At 41.3% G+C, this 25,621-nt stretch overlaps 1 protein-coding gene and 1 long non-coding RNA gene across 21 annotated transcripts in view; one reads left to right on the forward strand and one right to left on the reverse strand.

Annotated features, from left to right (window-relative positions):
* LOC148888674 (uncharacterized) overlaps nucleotides 1-374 on the forward strand; it is a 1,930-nt gene extending 1,556 nt beyond the window's left edge. The window contains exon 2 of the long non-coding RNA XR_016117128.1: nucleotides 92-374. This is a non-coding gene — a long non-coding RNA (uncharacterized LOC148888674). The remainder of the gene's footprint in view (nucleotides 1-91) is intronic.
* The window catches only part of dph1 (diphthamide biosynthesis 1), a 145,284-nt gene that overhangs the window by 92,974 nt on the left and 26,689 nt on the right, over nucleotides 1-25,621 (reverse strand). For 18 of the 20 annotated variants that reach the window (XR_016117125.1, XR_016117123.1, XR_016117111.1 and 15 more), the window contains exons 5-13: nucleotides 23,270-23,424; nucleotides 18,226-18,347; nucleotides 14,574-14,642; nucleotides 13,600-13,756; nucleotides 11,402-11,502; nucleotides 5,490-5,568; nucleotides 2,772-2,906; nucleotides 2,451-2,573; nucleotides 34-92 (exon numbers count right to left, since the gene is read on the reverse strand). Coding sequence is in view for 1 of the 20 variants with exons in the window: in XM_089013224.1 (XP_088869350.1) it covers nucleotides 2,487-2,573; nucleotides 2,772-2,906; nucleotides 5,490-5,568; nucleotides 11,402-11,502; nucleotides 13,600-13,756; nucleotides 14,574-14,642; nucleotides 18,226-18,347; nucleotides 23,270-23,424 (905 nt within the window). In the remaining 19 variants the exon portion in view is untranslated. Of the gene's footprint in view, nucleotides 1-33; nucleotides 93-443; nucleotides 2,574-2,771; nucleotides 2,907-5,489; nucleotides 5,569-11,401; nucleotides 11,503-13,599; nucleotides 13,757-14,573; nucleotides 14,643-18,225; nucleotides 18,348-23,269; nucleotides 23,425-25,621 lie in introns of those variants that run through there. The other 2 variants (XR_016117109.1, XM_089013224.1) reach the window with 2 other exon arrangements.

Genomic DNA, 25,621 nt, shown 5'->3' on the forward strand with positions numbered 1-25,621 from the left:
AAAAACATTAAAAAAAAAAATACAAAACCAAACCTGGACGTCTTGGTGAGGCCGATTATTTCTTTTTTTGCTGCTGTGCATCTGCCCATAGGCTGGCTCAACGTGACACACATGAATAGAAGGATGGATGTGTTGCCATGGAAACGTCATGAAAGAAACAAGTGTTGGACATTTTGGTGAATTGCACCGAAGCCCCACCCATGAAATGAGGAGGGGGGGGGGGGGGAGGAGGCTATTCGCTTTTTCCGCAGCAACATTTCTCTTCTTACATATTTATTTATTTATCGACAGAAAGCTCCATCAATAAATAATAAGAACGGAGAGCAAGCGTCACTGGTGGATATTCTTGCTTAAAAAAAAAAAAAGAAAAACAACAACAAACCTGCTACCAATCACTCAAAATACGATTTTGTGTTGTAAATTGCCATGAAAGTAAATATAACAGCATTTTCAAGATATATTTATTTGGCAGTGAGCTATTGCAGTGTTCATTTAAATAAGTAAAGTGCTCTAAGACATCATGTGGATCCCACGAAGGGGAGATGCATGTCACCTTTAGTAGCGGTGAAATGGAGGTCATTTTTTTTTACATCCTACCAATGTCACAATGTCAAGGTTGTCAAACTCATTTTTTGAGGTTACAATGTAGTTACGGTTTCCTTTCAGGGGGCTGTTACGAATTTTGACGAAGCCATTAGAATGTTTAATCCCCGCCAGATATTATATATAGAGCGCACACCAAATTAATGAATCATTAATTTTCAAATTTAAAGTCAGAAATTATCACAGAAATAATGTTATTGTGGTTTACATTGCGACAATTTGAAATTTTGGTTCAGACTTTAGCAAGCATCATGGAACTTGACATGCTTGATTTGCTTTCAGGGGCCGAATAAAATGATGAGGCGGGCCCGATTTGGCCCCCGGGCCTTGACTTTGACACCTGTGCTCTTTATCATTGTTTCGCTTTCTTCATGAAACTTGCAAATATAGCAGCAAAAACATATTTCATGAGATTCACCAAAGGGAATGTGACTCATGAACACACGTGAGTACCGTATTTTCCGGTGCATAAGGCGCAAAGGAGTATAGGCGCACCCCCAATGAACTGTGTATTTTCAAACTTTTTTCATATATAAGGCGCACTGGAATATAAGGCGCACCCTCAACGAATGGTGTCTTTTCAAATGTTTTCTATAAGGCGCACCAGAGTATAAGACGCACCCCCAATGAATGGCGTCTTTTCAAAAAATGTCCATGTATAAGGCGCACCGGATGATAAGGCGCACCCCCAATGAATGGTGTATTTTCAAACTTTTTTCCATATATAAGACACACTGTACTATAAGGTGCACCCCTCCAATGAATGGTGTATTTTCAAATGTTTTCCAAATACAAGGCGCACCGGATGATAAGGCGCACCCCCAATAAATGGTGTATTTTCTAACTTTTTCCATATATAAGGCGCACCCCCAATAAATGGTGTATTTTCTAACTTTTTCCATATATAAGGCGCACCGGAGTATAAGGCGCACCCCCAATGAATGGTGGATTTTCTAACTTTTTCCATATATAAGGCGCACCGGAGTATAAGGCGCACCCCCAATGAATGGTGGATTTTCTAACTTTTTCCATATATAAGGCGCACAAGAGTATAAGGCGCACCCCCAATGAATGGTGGATTTTCTAACTTTTTCCATATATAAGGCGCACCGGAGTATAAGGCGCACCCCCAATGAATGGTATATTTTCAGACATTTTCCATATATAAGGCGCACCAGACTATAAGGTGCACCTTCAATGAATGACAAAAAGTTTTTTAAAATATAATATATAAGTATATAAACGTTTTCTAAATATACGGCACACCACATAAGGTGTTAGAGTAGAGGCTGGTGTTACGCACTACTTCCCGTGACTGTAAAGTGTCCTTGAGAGTTTTGAAAGGAGCTTAGAAATTAACTGTATTATTATTATTATTATTATAACCTCTACGGGGGGAAATGGAGTAGGTGGCTGTTAACAGTAGTTGCGAGACCTATTGTGGCTCAATATGACTTTACATATAAGGTGCACATGCGTATTAGCTATCTATTAGCTACCAAGCTAGCTTTCTATCGATTTGAGTTACTTTCGGGTTGAGTGAACGCTGGCGCGTGTGGCTGCCACTGCTCACATACAGAAAAACTTATCCTGTGACTGTAAAGTGACCTTGAGAGTTTTGAAAGGTGCTTAGAAATGAAATGTATTATTATTATTATTATAAAGCACAGGGTGATCTTTTCAAGAAAATGAATGCTTTTTTTGGGTGCGACTTATACACTGGAAAATACGGTACTTTATATCAAGCGTGTGTTTGAAATGTTGCAATGTGTGGTGGAAGTACAATGTGACTTGCTGGAAAAAGTGAGGGATTCATTCTGGCTGGCCTTAAGTGGAAAAATACCCACTTTGTCTCATTTTAAGGCTCCAGAAATATCGCTTTGTCATTCCCCCTGGCAGCTGCAGGGGGCGCACTTCGCCTGTGTACACTGCTTGGCGGCTGCCTGTTGAAAAGCAGCTGCAGAGCGGACCTGAAATAATAAATCAAACAAAATCAAGACGGAATTTCATATTCACACAAATGAGAACATTTGGGTGGCCTATGGAAATGAAGGTCGTGGAACAAGCGCCACTAGGTGTCAGTATGGCCACAGGTATACGAAGATATCCCATATCAGAAAATCAGAAAACCTTTATTCGTCACACAATGGGGAAATTTGCCTCCTCACCTGGGCTTGTGCTCGAGGGGGCCGAGCAGGCTGGTTATCCGGGTGGTTGGGGGTCCACGGCCCCAGGCTCTGATTGGAGTAGAAATCCATGGGGTAGACCTCCTTCCAGGTTGTCTCCTGGAGGGCCACTGCTGCCTGAGGGAAGGATGGAATTAAACCAATGAGAGATGACCAGGTTTTGGGATGTTGACTGTTTCTCGCACGCATTGAGTGAATTTTGAGGTGTTTCGAGGTACATTAATTGAAATTTTGTCTGATATGAACTTCACAGGCGGATGATGTGCAAAAAAATGTGTCCACTCCAGTGCCAGGGTTTTTGTCATTTTCACGCAAATTGCAGGACCCACAGAATATTGACTTTTAGGCCTATATAAAGATTCAATACATTGTTACAAATCTTCCACTCTCTTCTTTCATTAGATTAAAAGAGTTAATTCCTAAATTATATGTGTCTGCAGTTATTTGAGCTTGAAATGGGGGCAGCTGTACAAAATACATTGGGTCTGGAGGTCGTGGTCATAAGTGCGGGTGGTCATAAGTCGAGCCGGTCGTAAGTCGGATGTTACCTGTACATATTGATTTATATAACGCTTTAACAACTGCTGAAGCTGGAACAAAGCGCTAACATGGACAAAAGGCAAATGCCGCCCCCTCGTGGAAGGGAAAAAACATTGTCAGAGGACGGACTAGCGCTTTATCACCACCCCCGCAACAAAGGAGACGGCAAAAAATGAACAAATGTATCTCATTTGCTCTCTAGCTGCCTGGCTAGCTGTCTAATAGCTATATAGATATCTGGCTAGCTGTCTAATAGTTATATAGCTATCTATCTAGCTGTCTAATAGCTATCTAGGTAACTTTACAGTCACAGGATAATTTTTTCTGTAGGTGAGCAGCGGAAGCCACATGCGCCAGCGTTCACTCAACCCAAAAGTAACTCAAAAGTAACTCAAATAGAAAGAAAGCTAGCGAGCTATCCAATAGACAGTCAGCCAGATAGCTATATAGCTATTGGACAGCATTTATTATACATAAAATAATGTATATTGTGTGTAGTCTTAAGGCTTATTTAGTTGAAAATTATGTTTTATGGAGACCTGGGAACGGATTATTTTCATTTTAATGGTTTCCTATGGGAAATAAATGTTTGGAATACACACTTTGACTAAAACACACTTTCTGGGAACCAATTAAGTTCGTAAGCCAAGGTATCACTGTATATAAAGATGAATCCAAAACAGATTCAAATAGGGTAAATATTCAAAAGACGGTATCCAACTCAAAGGATGAATTTTTCACCTTCTCCTATTTTTGCTTTACTGTCTTCTTCTGTGTACTTATTTTGGCGAACCGCCTTCTCCAACCTCTCCTCCGCTCTACGCATGCTAGCTTGCGCCGCTAATCCCCACTCCGACAAGAGAGCCGAGTGCGTCTTATTGACTATAAATATAACATGAGAGGCCCTGAAAATAAGTATCCCCCCCCATCGTCCCCGGGCACACTCCGCCCTCTCAGCTCCTTTCCCCTCCCGCTGCTGCCATCTTCTTTTTAAATGCCACAGTACACGTAACAAGCACTCAGCGGCGAGAAAACCGTGAGGGGATACGTTCCCAACGCAAATGCAGCTCAATCGATTTGAATGCAGATGTTTAAAAAAAACAACAACAAAAAAAGTGGCTGCGAAGGAGAGCAAAGCAGGCACCTGCACAAAAAAGGGGTTTTTCCTGTCCAATGCAGCGATTTGAGAACTATGTCTGAATGAGTTTATAGCTCATACAGTGATCTCTTGGCTTACAAACTTAATTGGTTCCCAGACAGAGTGTGTAAGGCAAAATGTGTGTATCCCAAAAATTAATTTCCCATAGGATACCATTAAAATGAGAATAATCCGTTCCCAGGTTCCTATAAAACATAATTTTCTACTAAATAAGCCTTAACACTACACAAAACATACCTTATTTTACGTATAATAAATGTGCTATGGTATTATAATTAAAGAAATAAACTGTACTGTATAATAAAGTCGTTTTATTTACCTTTGTGATGTTCGTTGATGGCTTGATGGAATGGAGTGGCCGGTTTCCTCAGCATTAAACACTTGATGAGCAACGTAGCCTTCTTCTTTCACCATCTTGAGGAATGATCCCTTTCTCTGCGATAATTTTACCTTGTTCCTCATCAATTGTGTTCTGTTTAGCTGAGTTGACAGCTTTTTGCATTAAGTGTACAGATGGCTTGTGCGGGTTACTTGTGGAGCCTGATTGATGGGAATTTTAACCTTGCAGTCAACACTCTGCTTTTGAACTATCAAAGTGGAAACTCCCTCACTGTCGTCTGCCTGTCTCTTTAATGTTCAAACCATTCTTTGTTCGTTCTTGTCCAATCACGTGGCTTTAACCGAAGACTGGGGGCGGGGAATAGAGCTGCCATTTTCTTGTTAGTAGAACGGGCTCGTTCGCGAACGACACATCACTCATTGTGGCAGATCCGTGTGTATCTGCTGCCACTGCTCATACGCAGAAAAACGTATCCTGTGACTGTTAAGTGACCTTGAGAGTTTTGAAAGGCGCTAACAAATGAAATGTATTATTATTTATTATTACTTTAGCTCACCTTAACAATGTCGGCGCCAAAATAACACAACGGGCCTGTGCGTGCGTTCAAAGAGCCGCAGGTGGTCGTCCAAGTGGACGGTAAGACTGAGTGGGTCATTTTTACCTCATAGGGAGACAGCAGCGGTTTGGAGAAGGCTGAACCCCAATCAATGGACAGTCGCGGACACGCAATTTGTACCCACCTGCAGGAGAGAAGAAGGCACATGAATTCAAGCCAAGAGACAGAATCACATTGTCAAAGTGTTCGGATGATGATGATAGATTTGAAATGAAACAGTGAAGCCATTCAAGTGTTGTCTTTCAGCTCCAATTAGGGTACACAGGGGCAGCATTTTCCTTTTTTTTTTCTCCATGTTAGCGCTTTGTTGCAGCTTTAGCTGTTGTTAAAGCGCTATATAAACGTATTGTATTTTGTACAATACACCCCGATTTCACGCTCATATAACTCCGGACCCATATCATTTAGGAATTAACTCTTTTTTTCTGATTAAATAAGAAAGTCTAAGGTTTCTTATGCTGCAATGAATGTTTATGTCGTCCTAAGAGTCAATATTCTGTGGGTCTTGACAAAACCCTGGCACTGGAATGGACACTTTTTATAATAATAATAATAATTACAGTAAAGTCTCGTTATATCGATATGGGATATATCGATAGTCCCGGTTATATCGATACTATTTCTATGCACGCACGGAGAAAATTACATGCAAACAGGGTTGGATATATCGATAGTCCCGGTTATATCGATATTTTTTCGGACTCCCTTGAATATCGATATAACGAGACTTTACTGTATCATCATCACCATAATGATAATAATAATAATAATAATAATAATAATAATAATAATAATAATAATAATAATACTTTACATTTTAAGCGCCTTTCAAAGCACTCAAGGACACTTTACAGTCACAGACAAGCATAGTATAATAAATAAAATACAATAATATGTCTGGTAGGGAATGGGTTAATTATATTTTGTGTGTGTGGTTGTAGGGATGATTATGGTTAATATGTATTGAATATTTAAAAGCATTTTTTTGGAGCAACGTTGTCCTGAGATGCTTCAAAATCTACATTTTGATCAGCTCAGGATGGTTTTGACCACCATTATGCCATAGGCAACATTGCCATTAGCTGCATACGTCTGAACCTACACATAAAACAACCAGAATCACTCGTTCGCAAGATCCTATGGGAAGGTGGAGAGGGGGGGGGGCGACAGGGGGCACATGTGCGCCTACTCTCACGCGCTAGACCCGCGCCGCTTCCTGCTTCCACCTGATCTCAGGCATCTGTTGAAGAGATGTGTCCTGATTGGCAAACAGCCGCGGTATATAGCATGTGACTGCAGAAGCAGTCAGAGGAATGACTGATGCTGCCTAAAGGGGGAGGTGAGAGGTTAGGGGCAATCGAGGACCCACCGGAAAAAAAAAAAAAAAGAAATGATGAGAAAGAGAAGGAAAGGGAAGGTATGTGTGAATTAAAAAAAAAAAAAAAAAAAAGAGAAGACGTAGTACCATTCAAGTCTCCATGGAGGTAGCCTACATAGCTGGCAGACAGAGTGGTGGGAGGGGAGTAAAAAAGGAGGACTGCTTGGGGTTGGGTCTGTGTATGAAAGAGATGAGAAAGACACCGATAGCGGAAAGGGAGGAAGAGCAATAAAGATGGAGCAGATGGAGACGAGGGTGTTGGGGGCACGAGGCAAGGAGAAGAAGTAAGAGCAAGATTGTCTGTAAGAAAAGTGTTTACTCTTGAAAATGCATGAGGGGAGAGCATGAAGGGTGGGGAAAAAGAGGAGGGGGGGGAGGGGGTAAAACAGCTGGAGGGAAGAAAAATGAACAATAAGGGGAAGGGGTAATGGAAAGGGATGGTGCGGATTAGCTTTGGCGGATCAATCCTATCCACGGTTCCGTTGTCACTGCCTAAGTCCAATGATGGGGCTTCAGTTATTGACGAGGAACGATGAAGAGATGCCGATGAAAAGGCTTTTTCGGTGGTCATTTGTACTTCTTTGAAGGTGTCGGATGTTTCGCTCCTCATCCGAGAAGCTTCGTCAGCGAACTAAATTTTGCTGGTAGCTCTGGCCCTATATATATAATATATATATATATATATATATATATATATACACAGGTAACACACCGTTCCGACCAAACGGTCGTAAGTCAAAGTGGTCGTAAGTCGAAATCCATTCAAAATGTTGAATAGAGACTCGTAGGCTAAATGACTCGCAAACCCCCCCCCCCCCCTCTGGTGCCATCACTCGGTCGATTGCAGTGCGAGAGTGAGATGCTGGGTGGCTAACCAAAATTGTCATACACGTTGCCGGCCTGCTAGCGCGTTGCCGTACCAGGCGTAGAATTCAAATTTTTAAAATAGGGTCTGGAGGTTGTGGTCGTAAGTATGGGTGGTCGTAAGTCGAGCTGGTCATAAGTCGGATATTACCTATATATCCCTACTGTCCAGAGGTGGCGGTGCCAGACCGCTGCTTTGATAGGTCCCAGCTCTAAGGTTGGGGGGAGCAGAGGACTATTCCCTGAAGTTGAACTGATTACTTCCTTTGTGCTGACTGATTATGGTCTTTGACTGGCCCTGATTGCCCCATTCGCCCTGCTATCACATCATCAACATGACTAAAGCATATGTGGTAACGATCTAAGAATTGTGTTTTAAGCACGATCCAAATTGAACCTCACACAACCATGGCGATTTAGTGAAGGGTTTTGCTGTTTTATAAAAATACAGTGATACCTCAGCTCACGAATTTAATTGGTTCCCAGAAAGTGTGTGTAAGGCGAAAAGTTTGCCTGCTGAACATTTATTTCCTATAAGAAACCATTAAAAATGAGAATAATCAGTTCCCAGCTCCCCATAAACAATTTTCAACTAAATAAGCCTTAAAACTACACAAAATCTACCTTATTTTTATGTATAATAAATGTGCTATTATATTGTAATTGAAGAAATAAACTACTGTACAATAAAGTAGTTTTATTTGCCTATCTTTTGGATGCACTCATTTTTGTTGATGAAGAAATGCGTTTTACAGGGCCAATGAGAGAAGGCGGGGGGGGGGGCTGTACGACGACGCCTAACGAGGCGATGGCGGAGTAAGAGGAAAGAAGGGCGGTAGGGAATGAAAGCCTCATAACATGAATGTCAAAATTGCCCATCTGCCCCCCCCCCCCTTATGCCAACTTTGCAAAGTTTCTAAGCGGCTGAATTGATTGCACGGTTGACTCCGATTTAGACAGAAATATTTCACCCGCCCTTTGGGCAAACGCGGGTTCTCATTTTCAAATTCGGCCTGCCCCCCTCCCCCACTCCTCGCTCTAAACGGCTCTCGCCCTGTAGAGTGAATTCTTTTCCATCCCCTCGTAATTTGAGAGCCCAGCTGAGTCACACACACTTGCAGCAATCTGCTCACGGCCGTGTGTGTGGGTGTGTGTTCATGTGTGTGTGCGTGTTTTTGTGTGTGTGTGTACACCCAAGTGCGATGGTGAATTGGTAATGAGACCTGGAAGTCCATCGGTTGAGGCTAATCGCTAAGCTAACTCTACACACCTGTCATCTTAAAGGCATTTTAAACGTGGTTTTATTTGAAGTCGAATAGTAGTTCCAAAGCAAAGCTTAACTCGCAGTCCATTAAGGTAAGCAAGAAGTGAGATGAAGCAACAAAACTACAGGTTATTTAACCCATTCACTGCCATTCACAAATGTATTCGGGAATTGAAAATATGACGTAGAGCGCTATTCCCGAGTTTGTTGTCTCGCTGGCTAGCTATTAGCTATCTATTGGCTAGCTATCTAGCTTTCTATCTATTTGAGTTACTTCCGGGTTGAGTGAACGCTGCCGCTGCTCACCCACAGAAAAATGTATCCTGTGACTGTAAAGTGATCCTGAGAGTTTTGAAAGGCACTTATCAATAAAATGCATTATTATTATGATTATGATGATTATAATTATGATGATTATTATTATTATTAAGAGACCCCAAAATAAAATGACTCCCTCTCTTCCTCCTTATTCCAGTCGTGAAAGTGGACCGGAGTAAAGTGAGCTTTGGGGTAATTTCTAAATCTATTTGATCTATTAGGTGTTTAACTAGCTAGCTAGCTAGCTATTAGTCATCTATTAGCTAGCTAGAAAACTCGATGTATTTGAGTTATTCCCAGTTGAATGGAGTCACCGTTGCTGGCTAAGTAGCTAGCTATCTATTTTCTATATACAGTAAAGTCTCGTTATATCGATATTCAAGGGAGTCCGAAAAAAATATCGATATAACCGGGACTATCGATATATCCGACCCTGTTTCCATGTAATTTTCTCCGTGCGTGCATAGAAATAGTATCGATATAACCGGGACTATCGATATATCCGATATCGATATAACGAGACTTTACTGTATTAGCTGTCTAACTAGCTAGCTATCTAGCTTTTAGTCATATATTAGCTAGCAAGCTAACTTGATCTATTTGAGTCATTCCCGGTTGAGTGAACGCTAGCGCGTGTGGCTGCCACTGCTCACCCACAGAAAACCTGATCCTGTGACTGTAAAGTGACTTTGAGAGTTTTGAAAGGCGCTGATAAATGAAATGTATTATTATTAATATGATTATTATTATAATATGGAAACATTTAAAAATACATAAAAAAAAACAGACAATCTATCACATGAGCGCTAAAGCTAATCTAAGACATCACAACTTTTCATGTTGCTGAAGCCATGAGCGGGACTTGCTTCATTCGTGACCCGTCGCTGAAGCAATTAGGCCTTCGACACCCAAAAGAAGTAAAAACACGTCCATAGAATTTGCTATTTAATTGGACTGTTGTTTTAAAAAAAAAAAACGGAATGGAAAATACAGTAAAGTCTCGTTATATCGATATTCAAGGGAGTCCGAAAAAATATCGATATAACCGGGACTATCGATATATCCGACCCTGTTTGCATGTAATTTTCTCCGTGCGTGCATAGAAATAGTATCGATATAACCGGGACTATCGATATATCCGATATCGATATAACGAGACTTTACTGTATTCAATGTCACAAAGCACCGGGTGGTATGACGACCGTCTCGTCGCGATAAGCGTGTGTGACGAGGAGATTCGTGTACAATAGCACAAAGGCTGCTTGAGGAGAGTCTCATTACACACTTAAGAGAATAAGATAATGGAAGGGAGGGGGGGGAGGGGTCTTTTTAGATGACAACGACGTGGGTGTCGAAAGCTTGAAATGGGGCTGTGCGCTCGATCGAAAATTCTCTCTCCTGCTTGCATCCCTGTCGCAATACGACACGGTGGATTCGGGATATTGTAAGACGCCCGGTTGGCTTGTTGCGTCGATTGTAGCTGGACCTCACACAGAATAATTCATAGAGTGTGGGGAGTGGGAAGCATGACTCAGATAAGCCCAAAATAAATGCGGGTCTGATAGATTCGGAATGCAATTAAGAAATATTCTGGTGTACAGTGACACCGCGGTTTACGAACTTTTCGGTTTACGAACGTTACATTGATGGAAATTTTACCTTGGCACACAACCTATTTTTCGGGATACACACGAAGCAGCCACAAGGAGTGATGTGTCGATCGCGAACGAGCCCGTTCTCCAAGAAAATGGCAGCCAGTTTGTTTTGGTCCTCTATTCCACGCCGCCAGTCGTCACTTAGATACCAAGGTAAAATCTTCATAAATATAACGTTCGTAAACAGAAAAGTTTGTAAACCAAGGGGTTCGTAAACCGAGGTATCCCTGTATATGATAGTTTTCCATGTTAAGCGCTTTGTTCCGGCTTCAGCTGTTGTTAAAGTGCTATATAAATCAATATGTATTGTCTTGTATGGTTTACGGTCAAATCCGGGAAGTCTCAAAGGCACCTTATTGTTATATTGATAAGAGCAGAGAAACTGACCAGCATCTCCTTCAAAGGCTGTGATGGAGCAATGCCCTACTTTCTTTCTGCTAGCATGTTACTTTACGTGCGTCGGAATCTCATTACTCACGCGTCAACATCAGGCAGCAGATCCAACTTGCTGGGGAAAATCTCGGACAAGAGAACTCGTGTAAAGCTTCTGCCCAGAGACTGCAGCCTTGACTCCAGGTGCTACAAAGGAAAATAGCGTTAGAAGTGCGGCGTATCTGTCACCCTCGTATCAAAAGGTGATTTTTTTTTTCTTCAAGGAGTGGCCACAACAAGTCAATTTATTTGCAGCCAAACAATATAGACACTTCAAGCGAGAGCAGATTTCTTCAACGGCCTTGCCAGTTGGACTCATTTTCTGCCCTGCACCACCCGGAGATGCAACACAAAGCTCAGTTCAAGTTGGATTCATCAATAATTCAAAGGCACATCTTTGTCTTCTCTAAAATAAGCAATGGATTGACGTTGGCAACAATAACTAAGTGGGGTGGTCTTGAGCAAAAGGTGAAAAAGGTTCCACAATCAACGGATATTTGATTCTGATATACACGAAGAACAAGTGTTGAAAGTATATCGATGCCGAGAAGACATTTCAAAATCCCATAAATGTTGGATGAGTGAGATAAAAACACATGGGAAAAAAGACTTGAGTTAAAGACAAAAAAAAACAATACAGTACAAGATACAGTGATACCTCGGCTTACGAACGCTTTATTTTACAAACTTTTTGCTTTACGAACATTAAATTAGCGAGAATATAATCTTGGCATACAAACTAGTTTTCGGAACACCACACCGCCGCACAGCGCCCCCGCACTACTTTTCCACACCTATTTTCTTTGAGTGCAGACATGGTTTGTTATCGAGTGGAGTACTTTTGCTATTATGGGACCGAAAAAGACCCCACAAGAAAATTACAGGCAAGCAGAAGAAGGAGATCATCGAAAAACACGAACGAGGTGTGTGTTTGTGTGACTTAGCGTCCCAGTAGCAGTATGCTAAGTCGACCGTTGCTACGTGTGGCTAAGGGTGTTTCTGTGTTGTCTAAGCAACGGTCTCACGCAATAGAAGAGGTTGAAAATTTTCTGTTGATTTGGATTAACAAAAAGCAGCTAGCAGGGGGCAGTGAGTGAGGGTATTACTGCCGAGAAAGCACAGCAACTTCACTCGGATATCATCAAGAGGCAACTACATCAACGACCATCACAAAGGTCAAGAAACCGACTTTTTTTATACAGTACAGTTTATTTGTTATTACAATACAATCAGACATTTATTATACATAAAATAATATATATTTTGTGTAGTTTTCAGGCTTATTTAGTAGAAAATTACGTTTTATGAGGACCTGGAAACGGATTATTCTCATTTTTAATGGTTTCCTATGGGGACTTAATGTTTGGAAGACACACTTTCTGCCTTATACACACTTTCTGGGAACCAATTAAGTTTGTAAACTGAGGTATCACTGCATATCAGACCATACTTAAAACATTATCTGGCACCTCACTTCATAATCTCTACAGATCAATATGGCCGAGAAGTTCATCCTTTTGTAAATCCCTCTTCAAACCTCCTCCTCGTTAATGCTACAATATAACCTCTCCCTCGCTGGCGGGCACCATATGTCTTTTGAATGTATAGCGATGACATTTATATGTGCCTCACGTAACGGATTAGCATATGTTCCAAAGCAAATCATACGGTGGGTGCCAAGCCAGGTCTTGGGAGTATCTCGACCATGAAGGTTCCGGATACCATCAAGCCGTGCAAAGTTTGATAATGGGAGCGTCATTTAAAGTGACGGTATTGGAGCAGTGAGACATGGAAAACATGCGGCGGTGAAATCCTTCCAATCAGTTGATTACCACTGACCTGGATGACATTTTCCAATGTGGATTGATTCAGGATATGCAGATGTACCATATTTTCCGGTGTATAAGGCGTACCCAAAGGCCTTCATTTTCTTCAAAAGACGATCCTGCGCCTTATACGTGAATATTGATTCACAACAGGAATTGAACCCTGCACCTCTGCACTTCTGAGGCAGATGCGTTAACCCGTTGACCAATAAATATTTTTTCGGTTGAGTGTCATCCACTGTTTAAAAAAAAAAAAAAAGACTTTTCTAGTATGAAGATTTCCAATGCTGGAACCTCGCCTGACATAAAAGTCAAATTGGAAAAAATGTTGCAGACTGTTGCATGGCAGGCCTGAGGACAAAAACACTGCTGAAACCAAGACACACACACACACACACACGCAAAAGCAGACACTCACCTCCAGAACTTTTGGGTTTCCCTGACGACCCAGCGTGCCCAAAATGAGCCCCCATCTCTGGGCTGAGCGAGCCTTGTTGATGGCCTCTAGCCTCAAGGCACGCATGGCCTTGTGGTCGTAGTACTCCCTGGAGAAGACTTTACTGTAGGGGTCATACCTACACAAATAAGTAAATAACTAAATAAATAAGTACATCAGTAAATAAGCAAATAAGTAAACAAGTAAACATGTAAATAGGTAAGTAAGTAGGTAGGTAAATAATTAAATAAGTAAACAGGTAAGTAGGTAAGTAAATAAGTAAATAAGTAAACAGGTAAACAGGTAAGTAGGTAATTAAATAAGTAAATACAGTAAAGTCTCGTTATATCGATATCGGATATATCGATAGTCCCGGTTATATCGATACTATTTCTATGCACGCACGGAGAAAATTACATGCAAACAGGGTCGGATATATCGATAGTCCCGGTTATATCGATATTTTTTCGGACTCCCTTGAATATCGATATAACGAGACTTTACTGTATGTAAATAAGTAAATATGTAAATAGGTAAGTAAGTAGGTAGGTAAATAAGTAAGTAAATAGGTAAGTAAATAAGTAAGTAAATAAATAAATTAGTAAATAAATAAGTCAGTAACAAGTTATTTCCTGGAAAATTTGCAGTTGCGGATTGATTCAGACATAGCACTACTGAAGGCCTAGGAGTGATATACACAGCCCACCATTGATTTACAGATATTTATCACGCGGTTTTTCTATGGGATATTGCATAGCTTGATGATCACCCTGAGTCAAGTTTTTAGTCCTTTTGACTGCCATATATTTCGGACTCTTGGGCAGATCGCATTATTTGGATTCCATTGTTAATTTCTAAGAAAATGAAAGGAGCTAATGTGTAAAAAAAAAACGCTAACAGCAACACATTATTTCTAAATTCAAGCGTGAACAACACACAGGGATTATTTACCATACCTGTACGCAGGCAGATCTGGATTTGCGATCATGATAGACTCCAGATGAAATCTTCCATCTCCCAAATAGCTGAAGAAACAAAAAGATATCACGATTCAGAAAAAAAAAAAACCAAGAGAATAAAATCAGAAGAAAGCAACTTGTACAAATATAAACTCAATCAGCAATTTAAATCTATCGTTCCCTTTCCCCATAGGCCACACTTTGTACCACGAGTCTTAAAACCGAGCAGTTTTCGGGCCCTGAGGCTAAAGTGGAGGATCAGCCCAGTACCCCTGTTCGGGGGAGGGGAACATGACCCCCCAACGATCGGAGCATGCCGTTTACAGAGAATGCAAGGCCTTTCAATTAACCCTTGGCCTTCTACTGGGGATTCAGCAGACTCCGAGCGTAGGCAGTGTGTACAAACAGAAAGAACAGCGAGGCATGGAAGTGCTTGAAAACACCAGGCAAGGCACATCTATTTATATACCGCCATTCTCTCCGGAGAAACCACAAACTGCTTCACTTAGCATATAGAAATGGTAATAAAAAAAAAATGTAGAATATAAAAACGACACCAAATGCAAATTACACAACGGGGGTCCAGAAGGGGTTGTGGTGGTGGTGGGTTGTTGCTAACCCAAGCGCTTTTCTTTGACGTACTGAGATCTGTTTCAGTTATTGCCTCCCTGGAGTTGGTCCACCCTGGCCATGGGTTGATATTTATTGATGCGCTCCACAAACCGCAGTGTGGTAAAAGAATATATTTGGAGGAAGCAGAGTTTGACAATGCAAACATGGTTTGAACGCTGAGCCAGGACATCGTCTGAGGTGGGGAACTTCTCGTGTTGGTTGTGCCACAGGGGGAAAGGCACAACTGCTCTGTGTTGTTGAAACGTAGGTCGGATATGGTTGGTTGCCAACTATTCGATGTTTTTGGATAGTAAGGAAGGCGGTGATATCCTTTTCAGGAAAATTACAATAACATTTTGTAACTACCGTAGTTTCCGGTGTATAAGGCGCACCCAAAAGCCTTCATTTTCTTCAAAAGATGACCCTGTGCCTTATACGCAGGTATATATACAGTAAAGTCTCGTTATATCGACATCGGTTATATCGATAGTACTGCTTATTACGATACTATTTCTATGAACAGAAGGAGAAAATTACATGCCTGCAGGATCGGATATATCGATAGTCCGGTTATATCGATATTTTTTCCGACTCCCGAGAATATCGATATAACGAGACTTTACTGTGTGTGTGTGTGTGTGTGTGTGTGTGTGTGTGTGTGTGTGTGTGTGTGTGTGTGTGTTTGTATGACTAATCTTGTGAGGACCACAAAAATTTTATACCATAGTGAGAACATTTTTGACAAATGAGGACCTTTTGGCCGGTCCTCACAAGCTATTCATTCTAGAGGCTTCTGTTAAAAGGCATCTGTTAAAGTTTCAGAAAGGTCCTCACAAATTCACCCAAAAGATTTTTGTGGTGTGTATTTTCATTTCACTCGGATACACACACTTTTTACTCACTGTGTGTGTTTGTGTGTGTGTGCGCGTGGTTAATGAGAGGAAAAAGTTAATATCACAAAAAGTTAAACGATATTTTAGCCAAATTCACTACAGGGGTGAGGACTTTGAATGTAGGCATTAATAAACCTCACTTCTGCTGTTATTTCACTTTCAAGTGCACTTTTTATTGCTTCGTTTTTAAAGAAGTTGAAGTGGGAAATGGGGTGACATTTAGTGTTCAAATGTAACACTCGTTCTTCTCTAAACTTGTCAGCAACAGTCGTCCTCACTCCTTATCTGGAGTTATCCGGACCTCACAAAACCATTGAAACAGAAATGTGTGTGTGTGTGCGTGTGTGTGTGTGTGTGTGTGTATATATATCAGAATCAGAATCATCTTTATTGCCAAGTATGTAGAACACACAAGGAATTTGTTTCCGGTAGAACACGCTGCACTAGTATCGTCGTCAAAAAAACTGCTAAGTGGCACTATACAGTTCCATTTTGGCTACTGTTGTTATATATATATATAACCTAAATGATGCAGGTGTGAGGGTGAACAGAAAAGACAAAGCGAGCTAGTGGGAACGCTCGAGACAACAGAGTGCACCAAATCTCAGACGAAGCAATCGATTCTCCGTCTCATCAAAGCCCTTATACAGATCAAAGCAAAGACCCATAGGATGTCGGTGAAGAGCCCGAACCCTTTCACCCTCCCCCCCCCCCCCCCCCCCCCCCCAAATCAAAAACCCAAAGACACGTGGGTGAGCACATGCGCTGCAATGCACACCTTTGTAGCTAACCCTAACCCTCCCGTGGAGCTTGGCTTATGCATATAGAGTCAAGCTCAGCATGGTCCTGTCAGTATTATCTGCTGCTTGAATAACAATAATAACAATAATAATAATAATAATAATAATAATAATAATAATAGTAGTAATACAGTAAAGTCTCGTTATATCGATATTCAAGGGAGTCCGAAAAATATCGATATAACCGGGACTATCGATATATCCGACCCTGTTTGCATGTAATTTTCTCAGTGTGTGCATAGAAATAGTATCGATATAACCGGGACTATCGATATATCCGATATCGATATAACGAGACTTTACTGTAGTAATAAGAATACTGATAATAAATACTACTACTACTACTACTACTACTACTACTAATAATAATAATAATAATAATAATAATAATAATAATAATAATAATAATAATAATAATAATAATAATAATAAACCTAATACGGACTAAGATCCTTGACAAAAGCAAGTCAAAAATATTGTATTCAGATTTTGAACTGTTTTAAATTGTAAAGAGGAAAATAAATGTCACAAATTCAAGGTTGTTTGTTACCAGGAATAAGGAAATAAATAATAATAATAATAATAATACATTTCATTTCTAAGCGCCTTTCAAAACTCTCAAGGTCACTTTACAGTCACAGGATAAGTTTTTCTGTGGGTGAGCAGTGGCAGCCACACGCGCATCAGCGTTCACTGAACTCGGAAGCTAGCAAGCTAATAGCTAGTTAATATCTAACTATCTAAAAAGCTAGCTCGACAGATAGCGAATAGATAGCTAGCTAGATAACCATCTAATTAGTCAGACAGCTAATAGACAGCAAATAGATAGCGAGCCAGCTAGTTAGTTAGATAGGTAACAGACAGTAAATAGGTAGCTAGCTAGATAGCCAGCTAGATAGTTAGATAGCTAATAGACAGCAAATAGATAGCTACCTAAATAGATAATTGATAGACAGATAGCCAGCTAGTTAGTCATATAGCTAATAGATAGCTAGCTAGATAGCCAGCTAGATATTTAGATAGCTAATAGACAGCAAATAAATAAATAAATCGAAATTTGATGTGGGTTGCAGTGCTGCAGCCTACAAGTGCTTGTGCGCAGTTTCGGTTATTTTAAGCTTTGCCTGCTTTTGGCCGCCCGTAGAATAAAATAATCTTGCTTTGACTGGTGTGATGTCATACTGATTATTCCTCGGCTAACAAGGCCACGTCCGTGGTGACGAACGTACGGGGAGTGTAGGAGAGGGATGCTATCTTTGGTTATCCAGATATATATGCTGACGGACAGACGGACGGGGGTACGGGGGGGTTAAAACAATGTGGAGGTGGAATTTGATTTATTACATGATGGCGTTGACGTTGCGGTCCAAGCGAGGAGAGGTGCAGCCCAAAATTTCTCCGGGTGACAAAGGTCGGCACTGTGGCACCAGCACGTCGTACTCTGGCTTGAGGGCTGCACTCACAGACTGTGTAACACAAAGAAAAGACATATCCAATAAATAAATACAGGAAGGAAGGAATAAATACAAATAAACAAATAAAAAAAAACACATAAATAATTAAATAAACAAATTAAATGGAAAAAAGTGCATTGTTACAGTTTCAGCTGTTGTTTAAGCGCTATATAAATTAATATGTATTGTATCAAAATAAATACATATATAAAGAGATATCGAGGTAGCTATCTCGCTATCGAGGTAACCATCTCGCGATCTATCTATCGAGGTAGCCATCTTGCTATCTAGCTGTTGTGGTAGCCATCTCGCTATCAAGCTGTCGAGGTAGCCATCTCGCTATCTAGCTATCGAGGTAGCCATATCGCTATCGAGCAATCGAGGTAGCCATCTCGCTACGTAGCTATCGAGGTAGTATCTCGCTATCTAGCTATCGATGTAGCTATCTAGCTATCGAGGCATCTATCAAGCTATCGAGGCTATCAAGCTATCGAGGTAGCCATCTCGCTATCAAGCTATCGAGGTATCTATCGAGCTATCAAGCTATCGAGGTAGCCATCTCGCTATCAAGCTATCGAGGTAGCCATCTCTCTATCAAGCTATCGAGGTAGCCATCTCGCTATCGAGCAATCGAGGTAGCCATCTCTCGCTATCGCTATCTAGCAATCGAGGCTATCTAGCTATCGAGGTCATCGCTATCTAGCCATCTAGCTATCTAGCCATCTCGCTATCGAGCAATCGAGGTAGCCATCTCGCTATCGAGCTATCTATCTATCGAGGTAGCCATCTCGCTAGCTATCTATCGAGGTAGCCATCTCGCTATCTGTCTGTCTGTCTAACTAGATAGATACTGAGATAGCGAGATAGCTAGGTGGATAGCTAGGTACATAGATACATATGTAGATAGCGAGGTAGTTAGCTAGGTAGCTAGCGAGATAGCGAAATAATAGATAGTGAGATAGTGTTTTTCTTTTGCTCAGCGTCTAACCTCGCGCTACTCTGATGCGATAATTTGCCAGGCTGAACATTTTCATCTTTCACTGTCCTTGCGTAATAATGTTATCAGGACAACACAACGCCATCGCTTTTTCATTAGCGTGCACATCCCCGTTTAATGCCACGCTCGGTTTTACGTGATGACATATTCATCAAGTTGCGACGCTTGTAGACATTTTTCATAATCCTTGACACACGCCAGCGAGCTTTTATCATTATTCATCGAAGCCCCTGATTGCCTTGTTTTGTGCACATATTTTGTCTGGTTTTTGCAGTTGACACCCCCCCCCCACAATCATGTTCTTCTTTGTGTTCCGTACAAGAGAAAAAGACGAGGAAAAAAATAGAGCAAGCGGCAAAGTGAAAGCAAAGGCAGGCAAAGTGGGATATACAGTAAAGTCTCTTTATCGGATGATATCGGATATATCGATAGTCCCGGTTATATCGATACTATTTCTATGCACGCACGGAGAAAATTACATGCAAACAGGGTCGGATATATCGATAGTCCCGGTTATATCGATATTTTTTCGGACTCCCTTGAATATCGATATAACGAGACTTTACTGTATATGCAGATTATACAGGGGAATGAATGTCGGGTTTAAAATAGGCCAGTGATGCAAAAAAAACAGAGAAAGAGGTCAGAAAAGATTACACTGGAAATGTGATCCCAAAGCCACGAACAACTTCCGTTCCTTTCCATCACGAGGCTGCCAACTTGATTTGAAACGCAGCTGCGTCACGGAATAAATCGCCTCTTCGCAAGCGCTTCGACTGTATATTAATTGAGGCAACGTGAGGAGGGGGATCAAAATTAGCTCCAGCGCGTGGAGGATGACGGATGAAATCAACGATTAAAAGCGAAATTAAGGCAGTCAACAGGAAATGAGGGTGAACTAGAAGCTTCTGCTTCCCATTCTGTAGGCCCGTTTTGACGGCCTACACATCGCGAGTTGTAGGCGAAGTTCATACATGCGGCGAAATACGCAAGGAGGCGATTGCAAATACAGTGATATCTTGGCTTACGATCTTAATTGGTTCCCAGAAAGTGTGTAAGGCGAAAAATGTGTATTCCAAACATTAATCTCCCATAGGAAACCATTGAAATGAGAATAATCCGTTCCCAGGTCTCCATAAAACATAATTTTCTACTAAATAAGCCTTAAAACTACACAAATATACCTCATGTTTGTATAATAAATGTAATATTGTATTGTAATTAAAGCAATAAACTGTACTGTATAATAAAGTCGTTTTATTTACCTTTGTGATGGTTGTTGATGGAAGTCACTTCCTCCTAACATTTGTAACATCAATTCTCTTCCCACCTTCAAGTCCCATCTCAAAACCCACCTATTTAAAATGGCATTTTCTGTGTAGCTCTCTCTCTCGTTTCTATATATACAGTAAAGTCTCGTTATATCGATATTCAAGGGAGTCCGAAAAAATATCGATATAACCGGGACTATCGATATATCCGATATCGATATAACGAGACTTTACTGTACTTGTATTTCATTTATTGCGGTCTATTTGTGATTGTAATTTACTTATTATAGTACCTATGCTGTGACTGTAAAGTTTCCTTGAGAGCTTGGAAAGGCGCTTAAAATGTAATGTATTATTATTATTATTGATGGAATGGATAGCTTTTTGTATAAAGTGTCTGTGATATTGCAACAGCAACAGATGCAGGCAGACACACTAGAAACTTCATTAATAGCTGGTTTCCTTGCTTGTCCTTTCTCTTCAAATTGTACAGATGGCTTGTGCGGGTTATTTGTGGAGCCTGATTGATGGGATATTTTAACCTTGCAGTCTACACTATGCCTTTGAACTATCAATAAAGTTGAAACAACTCCAAATGTCATTGTGTTTTCCATTTTCTCACTCTCTCTGTCGTCTGCCTATCTTTATGTGCAGTTCTGTGTTTCTGCCTCACTGCTGAGCGTGTCCTGCTGTGTGTCCCCCCCTGCCTCCTCTACCATGGTTCTTGACCAATCACGTAAACTTTAACCGAAGACTGGGGGTGGGGAATAGAGGTAAAAAAAGTCAGCTGCCATTTCCAGCTCGGCTCTCTTCGTTCATTTCAGAGAACCGGCCCGTTCACGAACGTCACATCACTCATTGTGGCGCTCCGTGTATTTCCCAAAAAAAGAGTTTGTACGCCAAGATTATATTATATATTATATATCTTGCGAATTTAACGTTTGTAAGGCGAAAAGTTTGTGAGCTAAAGCGCCCGTAAGCTGTGGGTATCACTGATGAAGAAAAAAAAATTGAAGAAAGAGCCTTGGTTTAAGTTTAACAGCAATTAAATTTAGGGCAACATTGAGAGTTTGTTCGAGGCATGAAAGCATTTTTTCCCGCCTTTTGTACTTCCGCCAGATCCAAATTATTTCTGTGGTCACGGTAGATTTTTCGTCCCAGAACAAAAGGGTTATCAACTACAGTAAAGTCTCGTTATATCGATATCGGATATATCGATAGTCCCGGTTATATCGATACTATTTCTATGAACGCACGGAGAAAATTACATGCAAACAGGGTCGGATATATCGATAGTCCCGGTTATATCGATATTTTTTCGGACTCCCTTGAATATCGATATAACGAGACTTTACTGTATTTGGTCAAAATGAGAAAAATCCTCAAGGCCCAATCCTGCCGAGATGTTCTGCTGCAGAAATCAAGAATTTACGAGCTGGCTTGTGCCTTTCAGTGTAAAGCTTTGGGACTCGGGGTTCCAGCACTGAGTTATTAAATTATCTTTTTCCATTTAAACAAACCCGTTTCTGTTTAATTGTTCAGAGCCGAGTTGGAATTAAAATGTCTTCCCAGGATAAAGATTTCATTGTGCAAAACACACACGGCTATTAGCCTCAAGACACTTCATTAGCTTGATCTGTGAAGTTGAACATATATAGTTCATTCACATTCTACCTGACACCACCGGAAAGTCAAAGTGAAGCACTGAAGTGGGAAAGCCGCGACCTGACTTGCATACGCTGTATTTTTCTGGTGTTCCCGGGGGTGTCGTGAGGGCTATTTCGAACTGTTGCTGACTGCCAAAGGCAATGAAAATGGCAACGTTTTGGCCAGTTAGGACAACCAACACCACTTTTTTTTTTCCCAACTGACAGCAGAAAAACGTTTTATCGCATCTAAAATATCCAAAACACGCAGGCTGATATTTTCAGTCAAATGCAAAACACCAATAAAAATGACTTAAAGTGTCCAAAACCTGCTACAAATCAGATCGAAACTGGGGATTTTCAGAAAGTCCCGCCCTCAGTTTGCCAAGTCGTCTTGCCGTGCTCAAGAAACAAGTTTCAGATTCGGAGAAGATGTTTTCTTGTTACTCATCCAGTTATGAATATGATTCAAATAGTTCGGAAGAGGAAATCATAAATGTTTGCAATCGATTGAAGGAGTCCTCCCATATCAATTCGAGCCGTCAATGACAGAAATGTAGTGTCCCAGAAAATGCAAAAGATGGCGCCCAAGCTCCGTTGGAAATGGGCTGATTTGTCTGCTGGGAATTTGTGTCAGCGAATATCAAATAGTAGTCTTGGTGCAACACACAACGATTCACCATACCGCAAAATGCATTGAGTGTCCTTTCTCGGTCAGGGGCGTTCCTTCCGTGACGTGACGAAACTCAAAAACAAGACTTCCTTTAAAGGACAAGCGACACCTCCGGACAAGTTGCGTCCATAATTTGTAAAATCACTTCAAATGACTTCTACTGAGCACATTTTACAAAGATTCCAGCGCATATAGCTATAGTTTACATTTTAAGACTAGCGCGGAATATTAATGTAGTCTTGTTTTCGAGTGAATGAAGATGCCAAACTTGACATCGGCGGCATATAAAACAGGAAGCGATTCAAACCCTCCCGCAATAGAAACCGCATGTGCCGGCGTTCCATCACCTGCAGTGCAGCCACAAACTGAATGGTGCTCACGAGCGCCAACGATTGTCCGGGTGGGAAGTTGAACTTGATCGTATCCAGGAAGTGCGCGTTGTCCATCTGGATGTCCACAAACACGTAGAGCATCTTAATTCCGGCGGTGGCGTCTATGGGGACTGTAGAGAGAGAGAGAGAGAGAGAGAGAAAAAAAAGAAATGCGAGTAAATAATTCAAGCGCTTGTGTCAGGTGAGCTTGTGTGCTGCACATGTAGTATTGCTGGCGCCTGAAAACATGAGAGCATGGCACATGTTCATGAGTACATAGGCGCCCTCCGCCATGTAGATGAACATCTCGCTCCGTTCCGTGTAAAGCTGATGCAGAGGGGTTTTATTATTTAGCTCAGGCAGAGATACACATGTGATTAAAATGGATGTCGTTAATTTCACAAACCATTTGGGAAGCGGCCAAAAGCTTTGAGGAGACGCTTTAAAATGCTCTTGGATGACTTGAACGCTGGACAAAAGAGGCTGCAGTCCAAGAAAACAGGAGGGAGAATATGATTATAATCATCAACACCAATCATGGCAATTATATATTTTTTTTCACCGCCGTGAATTTGCAAGAGCCAAGAGGCGTTTTGCTTTTACGACAGAGCCAATGGCCCATTGTGTTGCATGTTGTATGAGCTGGTATTTAATGGCCCAGATTAGCGTAACGCGGGAGAGGGATGAGAACCAAGTGTGAGAAAGGGGAAAGACGACACGAAAGGGTTGTGAGATATGAATTGGGAAATGAGGTGCGAAGGCAGCTGTGTTGGAAGCGAGGAAGGAGAAATTCTTCCTAAATAGCGTTACAATACAATACAATACAACACATATTGATTTTTATAGCGCTTTAACAATTTAGGTAAGGAGGAGCGAGGCCATTTAAAGATTTGAAGACAAATAAGATCTTGAAAATAATTCTAAAATGATAGGGAGCCAGTGAAGGAATGCCAGAGTAGGCGTTACAGTACATGCTCCCTCTTACGAGTACCAGTCAAGAGGCAAGCATCAGCAACCTGGACCAGCTGGAGACGCTTCATGGAGGATTGGCTGACTCCAAAGTAAAGCGCATTAGAGTTATCGACCCGAGATGTGACAAAGGCATGAATTCCTGCTTCAAGGTGCTCATGTGAAATGAGAGGTTTTAGTTTAGCCAGTTGCCTAAGATGAAAGAAGCTGGATTTTGACAAGGGCACCAATTTGATGGTCAACTTTAAAGTCACTGTCCAGTTTAAGACCCACGTTTGAGACTCTTGACTTCAGATCAGGAGCCAGGGGGGCCAACTCTACAGGATGACACGTACATGGGGCACTGGGACCAAACCGTATCACTTCTGTCTTATTTTCATTAAAGTTTTGTGCCATACAGGTTTTGATTTTCCCCCAGGCAGGATAAAAGTGGACTTAACAGGAAAGTGTCTTTTTATCTCAGTGGGACATAGATCTGACAGTCATCTGCATCGCAAGGGAAGGAAATACAGTAAAGTCTCGTTATATCGATATCAGTTATATCGATAGTACTGCTTATTACGATACTATTTCTATGAACGCAAGGAGAAAATGTACATGCCGCAGGAACGGATATATCGATAGTCCCGGTTATATCGATATTTTTTTCCGACTCCCGAGAATATCGATATAACGAGACTTTACTGTACCATGTTTCCTTAGTATGGAACCCAGTGGGAGCAAGTATAGTGAGAACAACATCGGTACCAAAATTGAGCCCTGTGGAACACCATATGACAGAACGGCAGTACGTGACTCAGAGCAGCAAATGTTCTGTCACAAAGGTAGGACCTAAACCAGTCAAGAGCATTACCGGTAATGCCCACCAAGTGCTGCAAACGAGACAGTAGAATACTGTGATCCACGGTATCAAATACTGCAGTCAGATGTAATAAAACCAGACACATGTAATCTCTAGTGTCATTGCCCAGGAGGATGTCATGAGAAACCCGTAACGTTTCGTCTGGAAACCTGACTGGAAGATCTCCAAGGTGTTATGTTCATCCAAGAAAGATTTCAACTGCATGTGCACCACTTTTTCAAGCAATTTTGAGATGAAAGGCAAGCGAAGGGTTGAAAAATTGTTTGCGAGGGTAGTGAGTCATTTCCACACGAAGGAAGACAAGATTTATAAAGAAACCGAGCATGTTTGGAAGTTGGCGTTTACTTGACCATACAGGTGATTTTGTTGATCGGAGCAGGAAAAGGGATGGAGTGGGAATTGGGATATCTTGCACGAGCATCCCAGGACTTTTATATCCAGGAAGTGGGGTGGCGGGGGAGGGTGATTGGAGAACTGGAGTCGCATTGACAATGGAG

Source organism: Hippocampus bargibanti, linkage group LG14 (genome assembly GCF_051943395.1).
Source record: "Hippocampus bargibanti isolate YZ-2025 linkage group LG14, ASM5194339v1, whole genome shotgun sequence".
Taxonomy (NCBI): Eukaryota; Metazoa; Chordata; class Actinopteri; order Syngnathiformes; family Syngnathidae; genus Hippocampus; species Hippocampus bargibanti.